Raw genomic sequence first — 26266 nt, 5'->3', positions numbered from 1 at the left:
AAAAAAGTGTTCACACATCGGGCTCATTAGTAGTGCTTTTTTTTTTAATTCTGTGCAGATACAGATGTATCCCACAGTGAAGCTGCATCATATAACAAATGGCACTTTCTGCAAAGATAACTAAATTAAAAAAACCTGGAGCTGCAAAACTTTAAAAATCAAAAACGTTATAAACTTGGTCTAGAGGTATCAGACATAATAAAAGATGATTTCAGCAGTTCCTTACATAACACATACTCTGACCTCGTACTGCCCGTAGCGGGCTCATAGTTTACTGCTCAGCATTACGCCTTCCTCTGCACTGATCTGAATTCACAAGGAGAAAGTGCTCTGATGAACGCAGACCAGACACTCTGTCTTCCTTATTCCACATGTGTCAAATCAGTTCAGCAGAAAGAGAAGTCAATGCTGGGGGAGAATTCCCTACAGGCTGTTGGTCATTTGCCCTTTGTTTGTTTATCCTTCGGTCTCTGTCACTTTCTGTCTCTTTGGCGCTGGTTCCTCATCTCGCCGCAAGGCTGCAGGTTTGGAGCGCTCCGCGGCGACCGTTGTTCCTGAGAGGAGGTAGCCCCCACCCCCGCTCATCAGCAGCACAGGATGTGTCCTGTTAGGCAACACCTAGGGGCACAACACGTGTATACAGTCAGGAGACATTGATTCTACAGGAAGGGCTGGTGGGAAATAACTTCAGTCCTGAGGGAGGACATAGAGTATGCAAACAGTGTTTACATCCAGTTGCTGCATCGTACACAGACATAAAGAAGTGGGCAGTGAGAGCGAATGGAGTCTCTGCAATAATGGATCAGGAGGTGCTTATAGCAGATTATTGATGCAGCAAGGATGGAACAGCAGCAACACAGTTGAACAGAGAGGAGAGGAATTTCATTCTTTCTTTAGCATTCATTTAGGTACTTATTTATGGCTGAATCAAGTAGTGGATTGACAATTCTGATCATCTTTTTATTGACTAAAAGTCATGCAAACATGCAAAAGAGATTTTAGTATTAAACCTACACAGATTGATAGTTATATAAAACCCCTTGTGAAGTTTGTATGCAAAAAAATAGCAAAGGGCTGCCTGATACAAAACCAAGCATAGGACCGCATTAACATTCATAAGAAGAAGTGTTTGTGTCCATAAGCCAAATGTAGGTCCAACATTCACCCTTTCTTTTATCTCAAGCTTTTTTATTTGAAAACAGCCGCCTATTTTATCTACAACTATTAGCTGAGCTAAGGTGAACTGCACAGTTGATTGAACCGTCGTCTCATCCATTGTCTATATTAAAATCTTGAGTAGACCAGCTTTAACAATATAGCTCAAACCTAACTCGGTGTAGACTTAGAGTTTAAAATGTACCTGATAATGTCTCAGCCAGTAGTCTGTGAGCTTCAGGTTGACCGTACCGCCTTGTTCCTTGAGTTTTGTGTAGCACTCAATAAGACACTGCAGAGATATGATCGAGAAGAGAAGAAGGAGAATTAAGAGCATTCAACAAACATACACAGAGGGATCACAGGTAATAATGGCAAGGACTTGATAGTAACTTGTTGGCAGTGACAGGAGGCAGTAATGTAATAACGACGTTTCCCGCTGGAGCTCCAAGCAATACAAATCATGTGTGCAGCTAATGAGAGCTCTTTCTAAGATAACTAATTATCCTTCTTCAGGGGGGACATCAAACTTGTTTTTGTGGCTCAGGTAAATACCCCGAGCCGTGATGATCTTACCTCTTTGTATTGGGAGTAGACCACAAAAGGCCTGGAGGGGGAGAGGAACTTGAGCAGGGCCATGAGGACTGGACACGGGTTAAATCGGCTCGCTATAACCAACCTGCACGTGGGGAACAAAACAGATGATCAGGCAAACCTGTCCAACATGAAATACACTGTAAACCGTACACTGTGTTGTTGGAAATGTGGATGTAGGCAATTGGAATTTGGATCTGCTGTGCTGCATGTGAAGGATGTCGATGTAATGCCTATTGTAGACATTCATTTCAGATATTATGAGGCTGGATATGAGTCGGTGAAAGAGGCAGATTTATAGAATGCAAGAAAAGCTGTGGTACTGTTTATGGTATAGCTGCTATGATATAGAAAAAGGAAAGTCAATAGGCTAACCAGATCAATACTATCTCTGGCTCATATGTCCCTCACAACCCTTCATCCATCAACCATAAACAGCAATAAAGCAAGTCCTTCATTAATATATGACAGGGAACTGCTAAGCAATCACTTTGTGCTCCTTATGAGGGCACCGTGAGCTCGGAGGAAGACTTTTATGGAGATACTTATCAGCATCCATCACTTTTGAATCTCTGTAGATCTATATTAATTACTGTTGTGAACTACACAGCGCCATCTAGAAGTAATTAAGCAGAGGTGGGAGTGAAAGTGAAGTAGAAGAGTGGATCAGAAATGTGAAAGCACGATAAATCTGAGACTGACCCGTCGGCATTCCTGCCTTCCAGCAGGGAAGCAGCGGCTGCCAGCTTCTTCCGCTTCTCCTCCTGCTTCACCTTCTTTTCCTGAGCCTAAAACAAAAAACACACACCATGACGTCAGGGCTCTCTCCTTCAGATCCAACATATATTATTCTTTTTGGATAGGCGTGAGTGGGGTTAGAAAATAGTGGGCATACTTTGGCTTCTCTGCGTTTCTCCTCCTCCTCTTCTTTTTTGGGGACAAGGCTTCCATTGGCACCACTGTTTGTCTCCATGCTCTGTTCCTCTGGACTGCCCTTCTGTTCTGCCTCAGTCTTCACCTCTGCCTCAGTCTTGACCTCTGCCTCAGTCTTGACCTCTGCCTCAGTCTTCACCTCTGCCTCAGTCTTGACCTCTGCCTCAGTCTTCACCTCTGCAGCCATGTCGGACTCCTTTAAATCTGCATCAGAGAAAAGTCACACAATCTTAGTCCGTGTGGAGTTTATCAGTAAAACATGAGGATAAAACTATGATGCAAAACGCAGCATTTGTGAACTTGTACCAGGGAAATATTTAGTTCTCTTTTGCATGGACTAGCAGTACTAGAGAATATATTTTTCAATAAATAACAAGGCAGGCTCTACCGGCGCTAGGATCTTTGGCAGTGGTGTCCAGAGTTCCTGCTATCAGAGCATTGAGATGGCAGATGGGAAACTCATGCAGCGTATCGTGGAAATGTGCAGGGAAGCCAAAGCTCTCCACACCCGCACGAACGGGCCCACCTCCTGGGTACATTTGGATCACTGAGCCGAAGCCTGGATGAGGAGGAAAGAGTGGGTAATTATACAAAAAGGGGACGGAATGGAAAAAGCTCATCATTTCAATGCCACAGAAAATGTCTCAGGACTGACGTACCTCCCATTCTCTCCATGACGGATCCCAGCACGAGGCCAGCACAAGTTTCAAACACCAGGACTTTACTGTTGGCGTGGATGTTTGCCAGAGTCAACATCTGGGCCAGGGTGTCATAGCGCAGGTGGCTGCATCACAGGAAAACACACACATGATATATTCATCTGTCTCTGCTGTGAAAAACATTCACACATGCTGTTATTCCACATGCTGACTCACCAGATCTTCCCTGGTTCCCGGCCGTGGTACATCATGGCCAGGATGCGACAGGAAGGTTTAAGAATCGTCACAATATTTTCATACCTGGAAAAGCACAGGAGTGGGAACAACTGATACAACTAATTACTGCAACCTAATTCATTTGAAAGTCTAAGGACAATTGTCGATGCATCATCAGTAGTGACTCACTTCTTCTTTTTCTTCTTGATGTACTTATCCTGGGCATATTCAGTCTTATCTTTGAATGTCGAGCTGTTGTCTATGAGCTGCTGAATGATTTCCTGTGGAGCACATACACATATTGTCTCTATTCTCTCGTCTGTTAAACTTCAACATTTTATCTCATAATTTAAACGATAATTTTCCCATGACAAGGCAAAAACACGAATTCATCGACCCATCTCTAAATCATTTTCCTCTTCCCTGTTCCGCCTGTAGCACAAAGTCTTAAATCATCAACAGTGGGTCACAAATAATTAACTTTCTCTTTAATTAAAAAGGTTGAGTTATTGAGTTATTTCTTGAAATAGCTGAGCACTGAACATAAATCAAACTTAATGGTGCAATTGTTGGGACTATTCTCTGCTGCGTATTAAAACACATTGTCTCTACAATGAACAGTGTATGGCTATTCCCTTCAATTTAATTACGGTGTTCATTTTCATCATAATAAAAAAACATACCCTTAACACTCACTTATGTTTACCTAATCGTTTTTGTTCAATCAATTGATTTACATTACTTATACGCATGCTCCATTTATGGTTTTTTTATGAAATTTGATGACAATAATAAGTAAATTAAACGTTGAGGACATACAATTTAAACAACTAAACAAACACCTGTCAGTATAGTCACACTTTTCCATGTATGTCTGTAATTGCGAGACTCTTTATGTACCTGTCCCTTCAGACCTTGCTCTTTGAGTGTCTCGATGTCATCCCTGGTCAGCTTCTGGGATTTTCCATCATCTTGAATGTTCCTGTTGTCTGTGCCTGCCCCCTTTGTATCTGAGGATGGACACATAAAAGGAGATCACTCAAATAGTATTTTACAAGTTCATGCATACAGACTAGGAATACAATATATTAATCACAAATAATGATGCCCTGAAGATATTAAAAGTGGCAGTTGTATGGCTCAATCATGGCAGTGAGTGTTGTTGTGTTTCCCAGCAGGTTACACACCGGTGGAGCTCTCTGGGTCCTTGGGCTTCCTTGGCTGCAGGATCCCTCCAGATGCCAGTTCAAATGTAGTGCTGTACAACTGTCCCACAGCATTATCCAAGAAGAACCACTGCTTCTCAAAAATCACCTTCCTGTGAGTAGATCAAACAGACAAAAACAACACAAATCAACAGAAGGACATCTTTGCAGCATCCATCACACAGATGTTGCTATATATCACTTCAGATCTGTCCTTTAGCTAGCCCCAGTTTGTTCTTTTCATTACGATAAAATGACAAGAGCCATATATTTGGGGCTTATCTTTCCAGTAATAACAGTTTTGTACTTACTTCTTCGTTTGAATTTGCACAGCTTTGAAGACATCTCCTCGTTTCAACACAACGTAGTCCCCCTCTTTAATTTTGTACAGAGAGTCATCGTCTACGTTGTCCCCCATTATAAAGCCGGTTAAACCAGCTCGTCACTCAGCTAAGAAGTAACCGTCACCTTCAGAGAATAATACGGAATAGCCCTGACAAGGCACGGTTCAATAAGGCACTAAACCACCCTGAAGTAGAAGCAAAATACGGCAAATCACTATTTCCACGTGTAAGCTACCATTTCCCTAGCATTCCAGGACGACTAAACAATTGCAGATTGTTGAGCGTGCCATGCTTCATCAAAGCACACTGTGATTGGCTGGACAGACGTCGATGAGCTTGCTAGCCTGAGACATAGATTTCAGAATCATCGATCAATGTACATGTATCATTAGATACAATAGGAAGGGGCAGAGCTTCTATTATATGGCTCTGGGAAGGGGGACAGTTGAGCCTTTGCCAACTTCCCAATCTTTTATACAAATTGAACTTGTGGTTTAAGATTTATTGAGGTATATATTTTAAATTATGATAATTATTACAATAATGTATCATTAATAAGTGGACAGGTACAGTAGGTTGTCCAGTAACAGTGAGTAGATGTGGTAAAATACTTATTATACATCCATGGATTACTCCCAGTCTAGGTTTTCATTATTTGTGAAAATGGAACTCTGTTCTCACATATTAATTTTGTAATATAATATAATATAGTAATATCAAGGGATATCTCATATGGGTCATTCTACAGAAAAGGTGGAATCTGGGTGATACAAATCTGCTGAAATATATTCCTTCTAAAAACATCTAAAACCTGTTAAATAGCAATAACTAACTCTTAACTTGATGAATCCACAACAAGTAGAGCTTAAAGTTTTTTTAGTTTTTTTATACATTATACAAAGCTTATTTGTATAGGAATGTCACTGGTGTTACGCGTTACCAGGAAGAAGAGTAACACCAGTGACAATTTGGAGAAAACACTACCATTTTAACAAAATGGCTGCAATGTGTCAGACCAAATGTGGCTTCAGTCAATATCAAAATCGTTTAACTCTTCAATACAATACATTTTCCCATTCAAATGTTCACCCCTAGGGCTATGCAATGAGTAACACTAATGACAGACTTGAAAGACGCATGTACAATTTGAAGATAAAATGACACCTTTAACAAACAAAGTAAGAAGTATTTGCTTTCCTTATGTCTTTGTCCACTGCACTGCCTCAAATGATCTCTTGTTACAGGAGGCACTTCAGAGACAGTACATTATTTCAAAAATAAAAGCGTTTTGTGTAGCAGTAACACCAATTACGTAATTTTGGGTGACTGACATGTATTTGATATTATTAATAATAATAATTTGCGTTTTTTTTTTACCATTGCAGTGTTATATTTAATGTATGTAATGTTATGTAAATATAAATTAGATTTATTTATTGAAAAAAAATTAAAACTATAGGCTCCACTTCCATGTATGATCAAAGTGACAATGCAGTTCCTTGAACTTGGCATTTTAAATCAATTGCAATTTACATATAAAACCATTTTTTATTTAGTACCATTGCAAAGACAATCTCTATTTATTTAATAATGAATGTGAGTATTAGGTCAACGTCATGTATTTTGGTGTCTGCAAAAGCAAGTGACAGCACTTCCACCTTTTCTGTAGAATGACCCATATGTTCTTTATAAAGGCTTCTGTAAAGATGTGGAAATATATCAAAGAGTTGCAATTGTTGAAAATATGCAAATTATTGTACACCACTAAAGTGTAACAAACTATTGCCACATTTTTAATATATTCTCCACATACAATTTGCCTTATATATCTGAATATTTGAAAAACGTATTGTATGCCATCATTCTGGCCATACAGTGTTGAATCATTTAACAAATATTTACTGTTAGATTGTTTTTGAGATCCTGAACACTACATTTTATACTATGAAAAGTGAAATAAAAGCATTCACTTGATAGCCTACCTCAACATAGGAGGTGATTCTGCTGGTCTGCATTAAAAAAAGGTTGTTGGGGTGCAAACAAGGCAGAAGTGTGACCATGTCGTCTCGCTGCTTGGGTGGGTGCGTTTAATTTCCCACCAGGGCCTCAATCTGGTGTTTTACAACTGCGTTTACACAATGTGCCAACTCCACCTGCAAGAGCAAGAGAGCAGCCTACGCTGCGCAAGAAATAACAACATTTGGTCAAACTAAAATAAATCTGAGTCACTTTTTTTGACTCCCAAGTCATTTTCAAATGTCCCATCTACACAGTGATATTGTGAGCTCAGTGCAAACCTGTAAGTTGAATTAACGTTGTATTAAACTGGCCATTACTGTAGTATTTGCAGTATTTAGTTTCCTTGATGTTGAATCTAAAGCCAGCAGTGTTTCTGGAAGTACATTATACAACTCATAGTTAATTAAATCCTTCTGATGAAGACATTTTCATAATTCTCTTTTAATGCTGTGTGGGTATAACTGTAAATGCATTCCATAATAATAATTTCAACTAACACAACTCAATACAATGAAATAAGATGACTTAATGACCTTAAAATAATTGTTGTATGTGTAGCAGCAAATTAACAAATCGGAAACAAGTTGTGAAATACAAAAACACACCCTTTAATGATTGTTTACAAAATGTTTTTTTTCTGTCTGAGAAATGGAAATCTCTTCACCTGGAAAAAAAAGCTTAATTCTTACAAATATCAACGCATACAGGTTTGAGAGAATCTTGACTACATATTTACATCAACGTCATTATTTTTCTAGTGCAGGGTACATTTCTATGACTGTATGATGATACAAATGATGATGCTACTGTTGTTCTGTAAGTGAAAATGTTAAATGTACAGTGTACAGTATTACATTTTCTATTGCAATGGTTTGTTTAGTAATTAGGGTAACCATTGCGTCAGGAGATGAATGCTTCACTTTCACATTATACCACACGTAAATAAACAACAGATAAGAGAAACAGGCTTGTATCTCTCCTCATTCTTGGCCTCCGGTGAGTTTATGGAACAGTTCTTCGTCTAGCGTCTCGTTCTGGTCTTTAGATCTTGTGGAGAGGAAGATGTAGCCGCCGATGAACTCGTGGACAACCTTGCAGTCACAGCTCAAACAGCAGAAGGCTATCGACACATTCTGGTCGAACTCTATGGTAACCTGGAATTATAAACAAAGGATTCATGTCTCCGAAGTAATACTGTGAAGCTGCAATACCCCAATAAACAACAAGAGAGAAGTGAAGTAATATCATATGGCTCACCTGTCTTATCTCCCAGTTCACATTCCACTGCTTCATGTTGGCGAACCTCCATGTGGTGACAGGCAGACAAGAAGACATGTCGATACGAATCATACGGTTGTATGAGATCCCCAGAATCTCCTCTTTCTTACTGCCTCTGAATCTGAAACACCAATAAAGGAACAACCAAATATCAATCATACTCAACATGTTCTCATTCATTTCTATGACCAGGTAAAACTCATGCTGAATTCCTGTGACTCCAACAAAGAGCTAATCATTTTAGGAGACTTTAACATAAACTGGACTGACAAACAAAATAGAAATAACTTAAAACAGATCACGGATAATCACAACTTAATACAGCTAATGGATCAACCGACTAGAATAACCAAAACCTCTAAGACTATGATAGATCTATTATTTACTAACAAAGCTGACAGAATAGTTCAAACCGATAGTTACGGCTGTAACTACGGTTCTATGAGTCCCGGATGACCACCAGAGGCGGTGCTTTAAGCACTGGATATGTCCATCGCGCGCATGCGCAGCTCGAGTACCAATAACAACAAAGTCACCTGTGACCCACGTGACACCGGCTATATCAGCCGGTGTCGTCAGAGGATCTGTTCCCAGAATCTTCTCGCGAGCACACAAGAATTCTGAGTGACAGGGAACTCTGGCGGTCATCCGGGACTCATAGAACCGTAGTTACAGCCGTAACTATCGTTCTATTTCGTCCCTACTGACCGCCAGAGGCGGTGCTTTAAGCACTGGATGACTTATACCAACAATGTCATGAAGAATCCAAGCCCTTGCTCACCACTGGAAACAGCGGAGCTCGGCAAAAGGACCACGCCCAAAGAATGGGGAGTGGCGACATTGACCTGATGACAACTGGAGAATGTGCCAGAAGACGCCCACGACGCCGCGGCGCAGATGGTCTCCAGGGGCACCACCCTCAGGGCAGCCCAAGATGTTGAGATGCTCCTTGTAGAGTGGCATCTCAGCCTGATGGCAGGGGGCGGCCACTGGCCCCATAAGCCTGTGAGATGGTATCGACAACCCAGTGGGGCAGCCACTGGTTAGAGGGCATAACCTCCTTTAGTGCCGCCAGGGCAAAATCAAGAGTTGCTTCTACTGCCGTATACAGGCAGTAGCCTTGATATACGCCCTTTGGGCACCCCCAGGGCACAGCAACTTCGACGTGCCGTACTCCTGAATGTCAAAGCGTGCCAGCTGGGCAGGCTGATTGAAGTGAGTTTGTGGAAGGACCCCGGGCAGGAATGCCACATTTGCCCAAAGGGCAACGCCTGAGAGTCCCACCTCGGGCATGTATTGTTTATGGAGAGGACATGCAACTCCCCGACTCGCTTCCCTGAGGCTATGGCAAGCAGAAATGCTGCCTTCGTGGGCAGCCACCTAAGCCCCCCCTGGGCCAGGGGCTCGAAGGGAGGAGATGATAGGGCAGCAGGGGCAGGTCCCAAGCCGGAGCCCTCGGGGTGCTAGGGGGACGCTGCCGTAAAGCCCCTCTCATAAAGAGGGACACCGACCTGTGGCACCCCGCCGTGGCGCCGTCGACCCGAACATGGGCAGAAATCGCAGCCACATAAATTCAGAGTGGAGTGAGAATGTCCACTATCTAGAAGGGACTGTTGTCTAAGCAACAACGTATGCTGTTGCTGTCCCCAAGGAACACGCACATTCTTGCCCCCCAGTTGGGGTAGAAAGTGCGTGAGTGCAAGCTGCACAGCCCGAAGCCCTAGCACGTTGACCTGGCGCGCACTCTCCTGGGCAGACCGCTGACCCTGAACGGTCCTGCCCTGCCGCACTGCACCCCACCCTGAGAGACATGCACCTATGGTGATGGTCTCCTGGCGGGATGGGATGGCGCCCATGGGCACGCCCACTAGGAGATAGGCCCTGCCCCTACAGCGTGACAGAGAGTGGAGGCAATGCTGCGACACCCTGACTTCCCTGTGCCTGTGCCACTTGGCGTCCAAGTGAAGGCTGTTCAGCCACATCTGCATGGGGCGCAACGACAGCGGGCCTAAGGGCTCAGCGGCCGAGGCAGCTGCCAGTCTGCCCAAGGGCCGGAGGAACTGAATATAAGGCACCATCTTGCCCGGCCCACGTGGAAGTAGGCATCTCTCAAGTCCACGGTTGAGAACCACTCCACCTGTGCATATGCAGTGGTCAGCATATAGAATGGCAGCACCTTCGGGAATCTGTTGATTCCTCTGAGGTCCAAGATCGGGCGAAATCCGCCGACTTTCTTGCTCACGAGAAAGTACGCAGAGTAGAACCCCCTGGGCTAAGCAGAGGGTCTTACTGGCTTGATTGCGTCCTTGGACAGAAGGACGGACAACTCTTGGGCCAGAGCTAGGGCCCCTGCCGGATCGCTGACGACTGTCAATTAGACCCAGCCAAAGGCTAGGGGCCGGAGCTGCGGTCCGTACCCCTGGGTTAAGGTGAAAACCACCCAAGGGACGGAAGTACAGACCGCCCAGTAACTGAGCTTCTACTGGGAAAGCAGCCGACGACCGCCCCCAGGATTTCAGGGCCCAGCCCCCCGGCCCCTGGAGCCTCTTGTGGGGCGCCGGTAAGGCTCTGGGGCACGAGGCCGCCTGGAAGGCGGGCGACCTGGGGCACGAAAGTCATTGGGTCGCGCCGCTAAGACCTCTGCAGACCACCACTGTAATCCGGCGGCTGAGTGCGGCTGCTAGAGCGGCCCCTGGGCCTGCTGGGAGTGGGCACAGGTCTGCGAAGACCCGAGAGCTGCTGCCTGGTCTGCCTAGCTTGGGCGGCACGCTCCAGTGCCTCCAGGGCAGCTGACCTAAACAGCTCCCCTGGCTCGACTGGTACGCTACGGAGGACTCTCCTACATGCCTCCGTTAGTGGTGACTGGGCCAGTGAAACCTGGCGACGAGTCTGTACCAGCGACAAGGCGTCCTCATACAGAGGTGCGTCAACCGAAGGAGGTGCGTCAGCCGAAGGAGGGGCGCCAACCGAAGGAGGGGCGTCAACCGAAGGGGGGGGGAGGGACAGGCGGCCCGCTAGCAGCCCCTACACCGGGCCCAGGCTGAAGGGCCAAGAGGCGACTTCATCATGCCCCTATCGGCAGCTAGCCGATCCACTTTAGAGGACAGCCTGTTTCTAGTCCTTCTATTGGGGGGAGCACACATAGCCATCGCTCCCTCAAGTCGCCGGGAACAGCCGAATTAATCTGGAGGAGGATGTGACAAGGAGAGGTGTCTGTTGGCTGCTGCCAGACGTTCCACCTCAGTGATTCTAGCCACTCTGAGTGCCCGAGGCATGCAGCTACAGCTCATGCAGGCGTTTACCGTGAGAACCTCCCTCAGATGCTCACATTTCGTCCCCACTGACCGCCATTTCGGCCATCGTGGCCGTCCTCGGGCTCAAAAGAAGCCATACAGGCGCGACATGAATGAGCCATTCTGTAGGTAGCCAGATGCAGCGTAGCCGGGAGCGGGTGCGGGAACACAGCCTTCACCAGCTACCTGCTTAATGGAAAGAGTAGAGCGTTGCTGCTACTCGCCGAACAGAAAGAGGGATGTAATTACACCCACGTTACCGGCAGAGGGAGCGGGAGCGAGAGCACTGCCTTCACCTGGCTGGATTAATAAACACTGCCGGCTGAGTTAGAGACGAATGCCAGATGCAGCATAACCGGGAGCGGGTGCGGGAACACAGCCTTCACCAGCTACCTGCTTAACTGAAAAACAGGGCAGTTCCGCGTCTACCAGGAGCGGGGGCGAGAACACTACCTTCACTGGTTGAGTTAGAGACGAATGCCAGATGCAGTGTAACCGGGAGCGGGTGCGGGAACACAGCCTTCACCAGCTACCTGCTTAACGGAAAGACAAGGCAGTTCAGCGCCTACCAGGAGCGGGGGCGAGAACACTGCCTTCACTGGTTGAGTTAGAGACGAATGCCAGATGCAGCGTAACCGGGAGCGGGTGCGGGAACACAGCCTTCACCAGCTACCTGCTTAACGGAGAAAAAGGCAGTTCCGCATCTACCAGGAGCGGGGGCGAGAACACTGCCTTCACTGGTTGAGTTAGAGACGAATGCCAGATGCAGCGTAACCGGGAGCGGGTGCGGGAACACAGCCTTCACCGACTACCTGCTTAACGGAAAAACGAGGCAGTTTGGCGTCTACCAGGACCGGGGGCGAGAACTGCCTTCACTGGTTGAGTTAGACACGAATGCCAGATGCAGCCTAACCGGGAGCGGGTGCGGGAACACAGCCTTCACCAGCTACCTGCTTAAGGGAAAAACGAGGCAGTTCAGCGTCTACCAGGAGCGAGAACACTGCCTTCACTGGTTTAGTTAGAGACGAATGCCAGATGCAGCGTAACCGGGAGCGGGTGCGGGAACACAGCCTTCACCGGCTACCTGCTTAACGGAAAAGCGAGGCAGTTCAGCGTAACCGGGAGCGGGTGCGGGAACAAAGCCTTCACCAGCTACCTGCTAAAGGGAAAAACAAGGCAGTTCAGCGTCTACCAGGAGCGGGGGCGAGAACACTGCCTTCACTGGTTGAGTTAGAGACGAATGCCAGATGCAGCGTAACCGGGAGCGGGTGCGGGAACACAGCCTTCACCAGCTACCTGCTGAACGGGAAGAGTAGAGCGGTGCTACTACTCACTGAACAGAAAAAGGGATGTAGCTACATCCGCATTACCGGTAGAGGGAGCGGGAGCGAGAGCACTGCCTTCACCTAGCTTAAGCTTAACAGTACACGCAAGACGTTAGCCGAGCAGCTGCTGCTAACGATCAAGCGAGATCAAGTCAAATAACACACATGTTTAAGACCAGATAACTAGCTTCTAAAGAAGAGAACAGCACAGACCCGTAGTTACAGCAGTAACCATGGCCAGTGCTCACACGGCATATAACCGTAGTTACAGTAGTAACTATGGCCAGTACTTACACGGCTTAGAACCGTAGTTACAGTCGTAACTATGGTCAGAACTTACACAGCATAGAGCCGTAGTTACAGTAGTAACTATGGCCAGTACTTACATGGCTTGGAACCGTAGTTACAGTAGTAACTATGACCAGTACTTACACAGCATAGAGCCGTTTACGGTATTGACTATGGCCAGTACTTGCACGGCTTGGAACCGTAGTTACAGTAGTAACTATGGCCAGTACTTACGGCTTAAAACCGTAGTTACAGTAGTAACTATGGCCAGTACTTAGACAGCATAGAGCCGTAGTTACGGTATTGACTATGGCCAGTACTTACACGGCTTGGAACCGTAGTTACAGTAGTAATTATGGCCAGTACTTACGGCTTAGAACCTTAGTTACAGTAGTAACTGTGGTCGGTGCCTAAAAGTGTCAGCCAAACGGCTGCCCACTAGATAATATAATATTGGGAGGATGAAATCCTCCTTAATGGCCACACATGCAGAGCACACAGCACACACAGTGAAGATTGTTCTCTGCATATCGTCCTAGTGCTAGGAGTCTAGTACTAGGAGCAGTAAATACAACGATATAGCGCTACTGCAACCATACCATGCGTTTACCGGGAGCGGGAGCGAGAGCACTGCCCTCACCGGCTGAGTTAAATAATGAAGCTTAACAGTACATGCAAGGTGTTAGCCAAGCGGCTGCTGCTAACAATCAAGCAACCAAGTCAGAACACAATGTTAAGACCAGATAATTAGCTTCTAAGAAAGAGAACAGCCCGCATAGAACCGTAGGCCATGGTTACAGTAGTAACCGCACATGCGGAGCACACAGCACCCGCAGTGAAGATGTTCTCTGCATATCATCCTAGTGCTAGGAGTCTAGTACTAGGAGCAGTAATACAACGATCTAGCGCTACTGCAATCAAACCCTATGTTACCGGGAGCGGGAGCACTGCCCTCACCGGCTGAGCTTAAGCTCAACGGCAAGCTTAAGTTTAACAGCAAGGTGTTAGCCAAGCGGCTGCTGCTAACAATCAAGCGACCAAGTCAGAACACAAATGTTAAGACCAGATAATAGCTTCTAAGAAATAGAAAGTACTTACCTTACTCTCTGCATCTAAACAAAAAACGGGTTTAAAATATGACACTCTGGGCTTTCCATACTAAATTGAATGAGGGACACAGCCAAAGCTGGGACTCAAATGCTAATGATAGCTCGGGCACAACGCCACAAGCAGAACTTTCAAAAGAGCATAAGGGCAACTTTATGGGAGAGGAAGCGGGAACACTGTCGTCACCAGAAAGTCTAAGCCAAACAAAAAATAAGACAGCAATCAGGACAACTTGGCTGGGAGATGGTGCGGGGACACAGCCATCACCAGCAACAAGCTGACACCAACCTGTCTGTCGAAGCTCTGCACAGCGCACAGCCGGCCACAGCTCCTGGAGGACGCGTTAACGACCCGTAGCTCCGACTGTCAGTCACGAAGCTGCACGCGGCCAGCTGCTTGCAGAGAAATCCCTCAGATCAAACGTTCAAACCTGAACGTTGTAGGCTACAAAAATGTAGCCACGGTACCCTCGCGCAGCGAGAAGATGAAAGGAACAGATCCTCTGACGACACCGGCTGATATAGCCGGTGTCACGTGGGTCACAGGTGACTTTGTTGTTATTGGTACTCGAGCTGCGCATGCGCGCGATGGACATATCCAGTGCTTAAAGCACCGCCTCTGGCGGTCAGTAGAGACAAAATAGAACTACAACTTTCGTTATGGTCTTTCTGACCATAACCTTATTATTTTTACCAGGAAACTCACACAAAAAAGGTTCATGGCCACACCTAAAACCCCTGCCTTGGGTTCTCGCTTCATCCCCAAAAACCTGCAACAACGTTTTATGGAGGCATTGAAAATGATTGATTGGGGGGGACACTCTGTCCTCTGAAGATATTGGTGAAAACAGTAATCTGTTTATATCTAAAATTAATGATACAATGTCTTCCTTCTCAAGGAGAGGGTGCCTTCGGGACAGGAAGGTACATCATCTTCCCTGGCTGAATCTACAATGCAGGAATCTCATGAAATCTAGAGACCAACTATTGAAGCAGAGCTTGAAATCCGGACTATCCACTGACAGACAGAAATTCACTCATGCTCGTAACAAGGTAACACAAACAATAAGACAGGCCAAAGCGAACTTCTTCATCAACATAATTGAAGGTGCGAAAGGTAACAGTAAAAACGTTTGGCAAATCCTAAATAAACTATTAGGTAAACCAAACAGGAAAATAATGTACAAAAAAAAATCAATGATGCCCTGATAAAAGACCCTGCTGTATTGGCCAACTCTCTAAATGAGTATTTCTTAACTAGTGCTCTGGACATTACAAAGCTCTTCCCGCCATCTGAGGTCTCACCTAGCCTGACTGTGGATACACACCCCGTTTTTGAGCTGGAGGAAATCACAGAGGTTGAGGTAAAAAATATAATCTCAGGGTTAAGAGGTTCTAAGGCTAGGGATGCATATGATTTCGACACCAACTTCATAAAGACACATATCGATGGTCTAATAAAACCAATTACTATGCTATTGAATCAATCTATCAGCACGAGTGAAGTTCCATCATCCTGGAAGGTGGCCTCGGTGACACTGATCTTTAAATCTGGGGATAAGGCAATGATGTTCAATTATAGACAAATCAGCATCCTCCCCTGTGTCTCTAAGATAGGTGAGAAATGGGTGTCAAAACTAATCACCAAACATTTGGATAAAGGTTTCGCTCCACTCCACCCAATGCAGTTTGGTTTTCGTGCTCACCTCTCCACTGAGACAGCTAACTGTGTCTTTGTGGAAAAGGTTAAATGTATGTTGGACATGAGCCTGTAGGTGCTGTCTTCCTTGATCTCAGGAAGGCATTTAACCCTGTTGACCACCAAGTTCTCCTTACAAAGCTGACTCATTTAAACTTTTCGGCAGTTTCAATACATTGGTTTAAGTCTTACTTATCGAACAGAAAACAGTCTGTTTTGGTCAACGGTGCCAAATCCCCCTACCTTGTCAACCCTGTTGGGGTTCCACAAGGTTCCATTCTTGGACCATTACTGTTTTCACTGTACATTAATGACTTGCCTAATGTATGTCCTGAGTTGAATGTGCAAATGTATGCTGATGATGCGGTCATTTTTGTACACGGGAAAAACACTGAAATGATCTCATGTTGTCTCTCAAAAGCTTTGGACAAGGTTCAACACTGGCTGAACAACATTTGCTTACAGTTAAACGTAAAAAAAACAGTATGCATGATGTTCAGTAAACGACCAGTCAAAATCGAAGGATCCAATGTGTTTTTAAACAGAGCAGAAATAGAACTAGTCTCCCACTTCAAGTGTCTTGTAGTCATATTGGACTCAAACTTGACTTTTAAGAAACATAACTTGCAACATTTTAAACAAATTAGACCTTTCTTAACTGTCAATGCTGCAAAGTCATACCTCCACTGCATGATTCTATCCCACATTGAATACTGTTTGACAAACTGATCGTTTGCTTGTGCCACAAACCTGAAACCAATAGAACAGCTGTACAAGAGAGCTATTAAGGTGTTTGACAGACAGCCTTATTCATACCACCACTGTACCATCCTTGATAAACATAATTTCTTGAGTTTTGACAATATTAAGTCTTTTAAAAGTATGTGTTTTATTTATAAATGTTTACCTGGACTGCCCCCCCCCCTCCCTTAGGGGAATTCATCCACAAAAAACACACTGGACGCTGCACTAGGTCAGAAACTCTCCATTAAAGGCAGCTCTTTCTGGAATAGCCTCCCAACTGAGATACTGTATGGGATTGTCCCACTCTCCATAGTTTTAAAGGTCAACTAAAAGAATGGTTGAGAAACAAACAGACGTGCGATCACCGCTAAATGCACTTTAACACAGGGGTATCTCCTCTTGCACTTTAGTTAGCTCTTTTATCTTCTCTTGCACTTTATATGTCGTTGCTGTTATATTGTATTACCATGTCATAAATACTCGTGTGTGCTGCTCTTGCTCTTTTGCACTTTTTGCATATCATGTATTTTGTTTTTGCTATGTTTGTAAAATGTAATATTCTTAAATGTTTTATTATGAAGGACTGCGGATGGAAATTAGCTCAAACTAAATCTGGCACTGTTACGCTTGTGTTCATCACTTATTGTCCCTGCCAAATAAACGATTATAATAAAATAAAAATAGATATGTCAACATAAATATAGGCACTGTACCTGACAATGTAGTAGTTGATACCAAACTCTGGAAGTGACTGCCAGGCCTGGATGAAGCGCATCTTAGCCTCCATTAGGGACAGCCGTGCGATATTCTGATGGGCCTCCAGGATACGTGAAGTTAGCTTTCAAAGGCAGATTGAGAAATATATTAGATATAACAGTTGTGCAATGCTGATGGCTTTTGGCAAAGTCAAGAATACGTTACCTGTTTGGTCTTGTGCTTCTTGGTGTAGCGCGGGGAGAAAAAACATTCAGCATTCATGTCCATGGATTCGATATCAGGAGCTGCCTGACCAGGAGGGGGTGCCAGGCTCTTCATTTGCAGAAATGACTGGATGTTTCTCACTTCTGATTTGTAGGAGCTGTAAGCCATTGTCTTGCCCTTAGAGGCCAAGATACATGCAGCTTTCCACTTGGCATACTGCGTTTCCTGGACAGTTACAATACGAGGCCGGGTTTATATTCACACACTTTACAGGGATTTAAAAAAAAAGAAGGGAGAATAGGAAGAAATGCTCATTGGGAAGAAGAGGGGGGTCTTACATTGTCACATCGGATGTACACCTCATTCATCCCGTCAGCAACTGGGAGCAGGAGCTTGATGCCGAACTTCTTGTCAGTCACGTTGACATCGGGGACTACCTCACAACCTATCACAGAAGAGATAGTAGTTAATTTAACAACAGAAGAAGAGCAGCATGATACAGATCTGCAAATATTAGCATAGAATATGTTGAACTTTATATTTGGACTGCGGTAAAACACATAAGGGACTGACCTCTCAGGTGAAACTGCTCTATGGGTTCTCCATTGGACGTCTCCTTGTTCTTGTAGTAGGAGATTGTGGTGTCCTTGAAAACAAACCAGTACTCTTTGTACTGCCGCAGCGTTAGTCTTTTTGGCCTGATTTAGGACAGAAAGAAAGAAAAACAAACTTCTATTTTTTGGCTGCAATACAGGTCACCTTTATACTTCTGAGTAAAAGAAATTAGAAGTTTATGAGACAGTAAAATATCAATTTCAGCGGGGTATTTAACATTTAATTCGGTTAATTGACATAACATCTTCATGTGATAGGAACAAAGGTGGGTTTACCTAAACAGCCGGAGGGAATCTGCCAACTCTGGAATATCTGTAATGTCTTCCTGGGGGCGGGACAAACAACTGTGAATTATCCTGAGTCTTCTCCTGACATCACCGTGTTAAGACATGCAATCATCGGAGGCCTACCTATCACTCCTGCTCAAAAACAGGTGTTCTACTGTAACAGACCTAAAAAACGTTCAAATTACAGTTAACATTCACTCCAGTGACTTATAAAATATATGTTTACCAGAATTCTGTCAGGGAGTCCGCCTTCAAGTGTCGTCTCCAAGTTGGACAGAGCAGCTTCTACTTCATCTATTTCTGGTTCGTTGGAGTTGTCCATTGGTTCACTTGAGATGGTCAGTTTGCAAATATGATACTGAAAATGAAATAAAAAGAAAGCTTTTTACTCCATAAGATGAAAACTACTAACTGACTAATATATTATCAAGTACAGATCATTATGACTTGAGGGGTTATGCAAGGCAGTCGTGACTCAGAGCGGGCCAGCCGTTGCACCCATGTGTAGGTGAGTGCAAAAATGATCTAATTGAATCACTGTGATTTCTGAATCCCTCGCCCAACAGTTGCAAAATAACAGCTGAGCGGATCAGAGATGGCCAGATACTTAGACACAGCTAAAACTTTACCACAGTCTATATATATTTACAGCAATTATTTCTCTGATGGGGAACTATAGTCCTACTTTTCCTGTAACTCATAGTTCTCTTTCTCTCCTCCCACCATCCCTCTCCAGTGGGATTCGCCTCAAGCCCTGACACGTCCTTATGTGGATTTAGACACAGACCTAGAGGGATACTATTCAGAGGTCCAAGACACCCCTATACTGTACTTAAAGCTAATTTAGGCAACATTAGCGTGCCTCTTAGACCACATTACCATTCTGAGAACTCTGGTTTGACAATCACAAGCCATTTTAAATCAGGATTGCTATAAGATAGTTTAGTTCTCAGATTAAAACATGTATGCATCTGAATGTTTGGTAGCTTTGAGTTAGACGAGCCATAATTGTAAGTACTAAGAATTTGACTGTATTCTGTTATACAAACCGGACGTTATTTCACTTCTCCAACTGCATGTTGTTTACCTGTAATGAAGCAAACATCAGCATTTCCTCCTCAGTGCAGTCTATCTCCTCCAGCAGAATGGACCAGCGAGCTTGTTCGTACAGCTGTGTTATTCTGACAGCATCGTACTAAAACACAAAAACCTACACTCAAATTCATTTCAAAATGGTGTTAATTTATTTTTCAAGGGATACATTTGGGGGTGTCTTACTTTAGGATTGAGGTCAAAAAAGACGTTATACTTGAAGCGAAGCAATAGCTTTTCCTCATCTTGAATGTCTTGCTCCATAAGAGAACGAGACGAGTCCAACCACCTGTCAATCATATTAGCAACAACCAATTAGAAGGCCTATCGTCTACATTACATTACGCTGCTAGTTTTAAATAAATAAGCAAATAATGAACTGTATTTGTATCTACCCTGCACTGTTGACTGCTTTGTCCACCAGCTCCAGCGGATGGTACATCTTGGCCAGCTCAGCAGGGGGCAGGTTAGGCTGCGATTCAGCCAGAGGGTTATCTCCAAACCAGAGGCTCGTGGCAGACACCGGCATCCCGTTCTCCGGGTCGTAGGTGGCTGTCATTGTCTTGCTGTACATGGGGCCTAGTTCAAAGAGAAATGTAGATACTTTTACATTTTTAAAATACTATTCAAATCAGATTCGCCAAAAGGAGTGGGCATACTCTCTGAAGTTGAGGTCAACTTATCGTCAGATTCTAGAGGGCGTAACAAAGGTGCAAAAGCACAATATTTACAAGAAGTAGCAACAGTTAGGATACAAGTTGGACAGATGTGAGACTTGTAAAGACAAAATAAGGCATCACGATTCTCGAAAAGTACCAACTGGGTCGACATTAAAGTTGGCAGAGATCAAAGGTCCTTATTAGAGGGATCTTTAGGATGATGTGAAATATGAACTGGATACTCAGCGTTGGGGAAACCCTGACGAACACACTAAACAATTCTCTCAGATCTCGCTGATGAAACTGCAGCCTGACAGATCCCCGCAGCACTATACTGTATATAAGTTTCTAATTTCTTCTCCTCCTACAGTAGAAGTAACTCATTGAAATTAAGATGCTATCCATTTAAGTGCTGGGCATAACATACATTATGAATCTTCTTCTCACCTAATTTTAGTCTACTTTCCAGCAATTACTGTGATGCAGCAACTACGCTTTGTTGATACATCTATTTTTGTCTGCAGTGAAAAAGATCAATTCACCTTTAGATACAAATGTGTTAAATACATGTAATCAAATGATTTAAACCTTTAAATCTTCTGCAACAAATTAAACTGCACTTTTCTCTGTAATTTATTGTCTTCATTGATATATTAGCAATTAGAAAATTAGAATGCAGCCCCAAACTATGACAACATATCTAAGAATAAGGCACGTTTAATAACAAAGGGAATCTTCAGGAAACATTTCAATTTGTTTCTAGCCAATGCATCTACTCCCTTTTGTATAAAAGTTTTACGCAAAAAATGTTTTCTGACATGCTGCACATTTATTTTATAATCAGATTCTGTGCTTATATACTGTGAAACTTCTTTGTTTAAAGCCTTGTTAAGAATCAGTACCTGTGCCTCCTGGTCCCCCGCCCGCTAAATCGATGTCCCAGATGTCCTCCTGTGCCGAGTTCTTGCTTTTCTTCTTCTTCTTCTCTGGAGGCTTCAGCAGAGACAGTTCCTCTGACCTTCTGATGTCTGAGAGGGAGCAGGAACAGGGGAACAGTGTGAAGAGATCAGGGAGAATATGGAAAGAAGGTGAGTCAGAGTTATAGATAAATCATCTAAAGTCACTGAGACTGAGACAAGTAAGGAGAGAGAAACTCACTGAGTATTCGACAGATCTCTGACACTGCCTTAAAGACGACACTGGAGAAGCTGACGGTCAATTTGATGGTTTTCATATTGGGGAGCTGCAGCAACAGGGGTTTGTGCTGGGGTGTATAGCGCAGGTTAGCATCTGCCTGTGTAATACAAGAACGTTTCTTCAACCACACCTGCAAAATCCATATTTATTCCCTTTCCTTTTTTATTTTGCTGATTAGATTGCAACCTTATCTGGTGTTAAGGATCTTCTAATGTTATTGAAATGTATAGAGTATAAAAGATAGACACCAAATATAGATAGTAAGTCTGTTTTTGAGCAGAAATTATTACACTCATTTTCTCCCTAATATTAATTTGGTCATTACTCTTTGAACGTGAGCTATTCACCATATTTATTTAGAGATTTAAGCCTTAACAATGCTTGTCACAACATATGCTTGAATTGAAATCACTGTTGGCCTAACACATACACACACATAATTGACTTATGACTTAGACTCGAGTACTGCAGTGTGCCATTGACATTTAACTAAATGTTTAGACAGACATATCCTTGACATTTTTAATTGTTCTTGGAAATAAAATAATGAAATTAAAACATATCAATGATCAGCACAATTCTAAAAACAGATTCAATCACTTAAGTCTTAATTACCTGAATTCCATACTTGTCCAAGGTCCAGTGTGTTTTGAGCAGCCAACATTTCCTCTGTTCCCACCACAGTGCATGATCTGACCAGTCCTGAGGAGCCTCTGCAGACAGACACATTAAGTTAAACACATGTTACTGTCATATCACATGTTTAAAGGGTATTGCACTTCCTGTACCTGTTGTGTGGGTGGTTGAGCATGAATAAAGTCTGGTTTTATGAGTCTACCTGACGTCATGTTATGGTGCTGTGCTTTAATCCGTCTGTTGATGACAGCCTATTTAGTCATCTATTTTGCCTCACACCACCTTACTGGTGCCCTCACTACATTAGCTCGTCTGGATTTATGTAAAGAGATATCAGATCAGATCCTGGCTGAACTTTGGCCCCTCGGGCTATACAAGCCAATGCATTGTGGCAAAAACAATGGCACTGCAGTGTAGAAAAATGCAGGGCAAACAAGGGTGTGGCTTGACTAACAGACTTAATATGGCAGCAGGGGCAGGGACTGTGCCTAAAACAAAGTCAAATGTAGTATGCTTTTACCAGGTAAACAAACCAAAATGTAATCCGACAGATTACATTATGACAGTTATACTGAGGCACTTACTGATCTTCTCCACCAGTTTAAGCATCAGGCCTCCAATGTGCAAGTCTCCCTTCACCCTCAGCTTAAATTTCATGGACTCATCTCCAGCTTTTTGATCCACTTGCACGGACAGCTCCCATGATGTTTCTCCATACTCTGCGGCTTTGATCATGGCCTTGTTCTAAAAGGAAAGAAGTGCATTATAGACTGGAAGCTCCTCGGTGTAATATTGCCGTCAAAGAAGCACAACAAAAGGAATATGGGAAGGAGAAACCTCCCACTATCTCTGATTAATCCCATAGAAGGGGAATTCCGATAACATATGTTGACTCTTTTCTTGCTTTCTTTTGTTTGGAAGATAGGAAACATCTGGTAAAAACAAAACATGAATCAGCGGATTAAGTGTTTCTCAACATCCTGTGGGAACATCCAAATGAACTTTTTATTTTCCAAATCTCCTTAATGCTTTCCCCGCAGTATCTCTGCAATGATACTGCGGCCCCTGAAGTACTCGCATCTCAGCCGATACATTTATAAATAAGATATCAGGGAACACACAGACTGGCAGATGTACAAGCCGCTGCCAGCAGGATATAGACGAGACCGCAGAACACACAGTAAACAGAAGAGTTGTAACACAGCTGTACGGCTCTGCCCAGAAAAGTAGAAGTATACTGGAGGATTCATATATTTGATAAAGAGGGAATGGATGGAAGACATCAGGCAGATACACTATAAGAAAGAGGAAAAGAGTGGAGGAGGAGCAGGGAGGGTAAAGCTGTGGAATGTGTGACGAGCAGGGACACGAATCTCCTGCAGGGACCATGGCAAAACAACAATCACCACACACTGCACCAATCTTTCTTTAATTCACATCTGAACTATGAAAGTGTTGTGAATAAAAAGATCCCAACTCATACACGACTGGGGCTATCAACAGAAATACCTGTTACATTTGTCCTAACCCAGTGGTAATGTATAGCCTACTGTGCGAAAATGTGTTGCCGCAAGGCTAGGTTTAATGAACACATTCTGCTCTCTTTGTGCTGCTCCCTCTCTATGCAGCTGTAGGGTACAGTTCAAAATGTTTAAACTTGCAAGTGTGTGGGAAGGCTTGTTGAGATGTGTTAGAGCGTGATGAATTGGCCCCAACAATAATACACTATCTGCAAAAAATACCAAAAAGTTAGGGAAGGAGAGGTGATGAAATCCGGGCCAAAGCAATATTCAAACAACATAAAATAATATCTGTTTTTTCCTATAAAATAGACATACAGTTAAAGAGCTACCGTACTCATTACCTTAAAAAGCTAACCATTGTGAATAGTGAAAATCTACAATCTCTGATTTACAGGTGTTTACTCTCCAACCAAAAGTGCATTAATTCAGTGTACCACATTTTAATAATGTAGCAACTACAGGAATGCAGCACTGGAAAATGAACAACCCCTTCTTTACAATACAACTACACACATAGGCTATACTTTTAAATGACAAAAGTACTGGGTATCTCTTGTTATTGTAAAAATCAGTCATAGAGTTTGAAATTAATAAAATAAATGATGACAGTGAACCCTGTGGCCACAACTATCAAGTATCAGGCCTTACTGTTGAACTAAAGATATAAAAACAGCACTAGTGTTCAGTTTTAGAATGTACAGAATAGAGTAAACAACTGTGTCAGCCCAGCCCTAGTATAGCAATAATAGTACAATTAAGTCCTAAAAAAATTAAGCATTAACTTTCTTCTATATAAGACCGATAGATAACAAGTCTCCACTGTAAGCTACCATACACAATCAAATGGTTTGATTATTTCCCCATGTGAAGTCTGCCTTATCAATCCCAGCATGATATTGGCCATTAAAAAATTAACAAAGTCAAGTCTCTGAAAACAAATCTTACCTTGATTCAACGTTTTCTGCTGGTGAGCTATTCCTAGAAATTCCTTGTGAAGTGGAATGAACCAAATGAGGCTCCTCCAGGAGTAAAACACGCCCCGTTCAGACAGGTAGAGGAGGCGGTACGGTCAGAGGAAGTGAAGTCAGCAAAGTGGGTTTGTTCACAAGCCGGTGTTCACAACATTTATAATGTCTGAAGCCTGTTTAACAAATGAAACGGACTTCTGCAGTTCGTGTTAGTTGTATCGTAGCTACTTCAATATAGTACTTTTATCAAAATCCTAGCTAATTAACTTCAATCGTGACAGACTGAGCTCACTATGGTGCGCTCTGCCATGAGTAGGCTAACTACCCAGAAACTAGCTAAACATGTTCCACATAGCTAATGATAATATTGTGTGCCGTTTAACTTCATGACAACTTAGCAGTAAGCAGCAAGCTAATGTAAAATGGTGATAAATAATGACTTGGCCTATTTAGCATAACGAGAACTAGATATTATGTTTGGAGTTTCTTTCAGTGTAGGGCCATCATATTTTAAATAATAAAACATGTAAAACAAATGCACAAACAGATGGAAGTTAGCACAAGTAATTTTTTTCTGCACACCTATGTCTTTAACGTCACTAAAATAAAATGAGCAGTTTTATTTTTAAAAGTACTGTAGGCCTATGTGTACAACACCTATACGTTGTTTGGTCAAAAAACAATGTCATACTTCTTCGTTCTAATATCTAATAGCCTACAGTGTTTCCCACAGATCTGAAATATATTTTGGGGGGAGCGATAAGGTGAGATGACGTGCAACAACAACATTAACCTTTCTGTTGGTCGCTTGTGAGCAGACCCTTCACGCGATGGCAGCGCGAACAGGTACAGCCAGGGCCGGACCGAGACAATAAGTCAGGCCGGAAATTATAGACCCAGCCAGGCAACTACCATTTTGCTGGATTTATTTGTCAATATTTACAGCGTTGCTGCCCATAGTGATAGCCCTATAGTTAAAATCTACTACCCACAAATAAACAGGCAAATGGGTTACTATAAATGTATTTAGGAACCTGTCCATGTGATTTTAAGTGGGGGTGGACCTCAAATCCTCTAGTGGGGTCCGGGGACATGCTCCCCGGTAAGATTTTTATTTTTATTTTGGAGTTAAATGCGTTGACTCGATCTATGGGAACAGAACACCCATATGAAACAGAACTGTATACATTTCAATAATCATAAAATCATAGCCATAACCAATAACATACCATATCCGATATGAAAAAACACTGAAACTTGTTTATTTATTTATTTTTGGTTCATTTATAGTTGTGAGTGTGTCTGGGCTCCTGAATCAGCCTCACCTGTCTCCCTCCTCTCCCCCCTGCTCCTCTTTGAGGCAGCAGCAAAGACTTAGCCCTCAACCGGGTCGGCTCTAGAACAAATCAAATGGGGGGGGCAATCATTTACCAAGGGGGGGCACACACTGCCGTCAACAACCAACACACAAACACCAACGCAACTTCAATTTAAAAAAACATGCTGTAAA

The 26266-nt window shown here is 43.4% G+C and overlaps 2 protein-coding genes across 2 annotated transcripts; both read right to left on the bottom strand.

Annotated features, from left to right (window-relative positions):
- Positions 1 to 22: 22 nt before the first annotated feature.
- On the bottom strand, positions 23 to 5399 carry trmt6 (tRNA methyltransferase 6). The gene is made up of 12 exons (XM_034228759.1): positions 5074 to 5399; positions 4745 to 4875; positions 4458 to 4567; positions 3747 to 3838; positions 3558 to 3641; positions 3342 to 3466; positions 3071 to 3241; positions 2645 to 2886; positions 2452 to 2537; positions 1732 to 1834; positions 1361 to 1447; positions 23 to 618 (listed from the first exon to the last, which is right to left on the bottom strand). The coding sequence occupies exons 1-12, from the start codon at positions 5178 to 5180 to the stop codon at positions 457 to 459; spliced, it is 1500 nt and encodes a 499-aa protein (XP_034084650.1). The 5' UTR covers positions 5181 to 5399; the 3' UTR covers positions 23 to 456.
- Positions 5400 to 7709: 2310 nt separating this feature from the next.
- Positions 7710 to 24831, bottom strand: fermt1 (fermitin family member 1). The gene is made up of 16 exons (XM_034228441.1): positions 24734 to 24831; positions 22850 to 23009; positions 22245 to 22342; positions 21591 to 21726; positions 21335 to 21460; positions 20169 to 20352; positions 19960 to 20062; positions 19769 to 19876; positions 18908 to 19039; positions 18670 to 18719; positions 18353 to 18477; positions 18118 to 18224; positions 17780 to 18004; positions 17572 to 17696; positions 8383 to 8524; positions 7710 to 8279 (listed from the first exon to the last, which is right to left on the bottom strand). Exons 2-16 carry the CDS (start codon positions 22998 to 23000, stop codon positions 8106 to 8108), a joined length of 1986 nt encoding a protein of 661 aa, XP_034084332.1. The 5' UTR covers positions 23001 to 23009; positions 24734 to 24831; the 3' UTR covers positions 7710 to 8105.
- Positions 24832 to 26266: the final 1435 nt, after the last annotated feature.

The sequence above is a fragment of the Gymnodraco acuticeps genome, unplaced genomic scaffold (genome assembly GCF_902827175.1).
Source record: "Gymnodraco acuticeps unplaced genomic scaffold, fGymAcu1.1, whole genome shotgun sequence".
Lineage (NCBI taxonomy): Eukaryota > Metazoa > Chordata > Actinopteri > Perciformes > Bathydraconidae > Gymnodraco > Gymnodraco acuticeps.
This window is presented reverse-complemented; position numbering and strand designations above follow the sequence as displayed.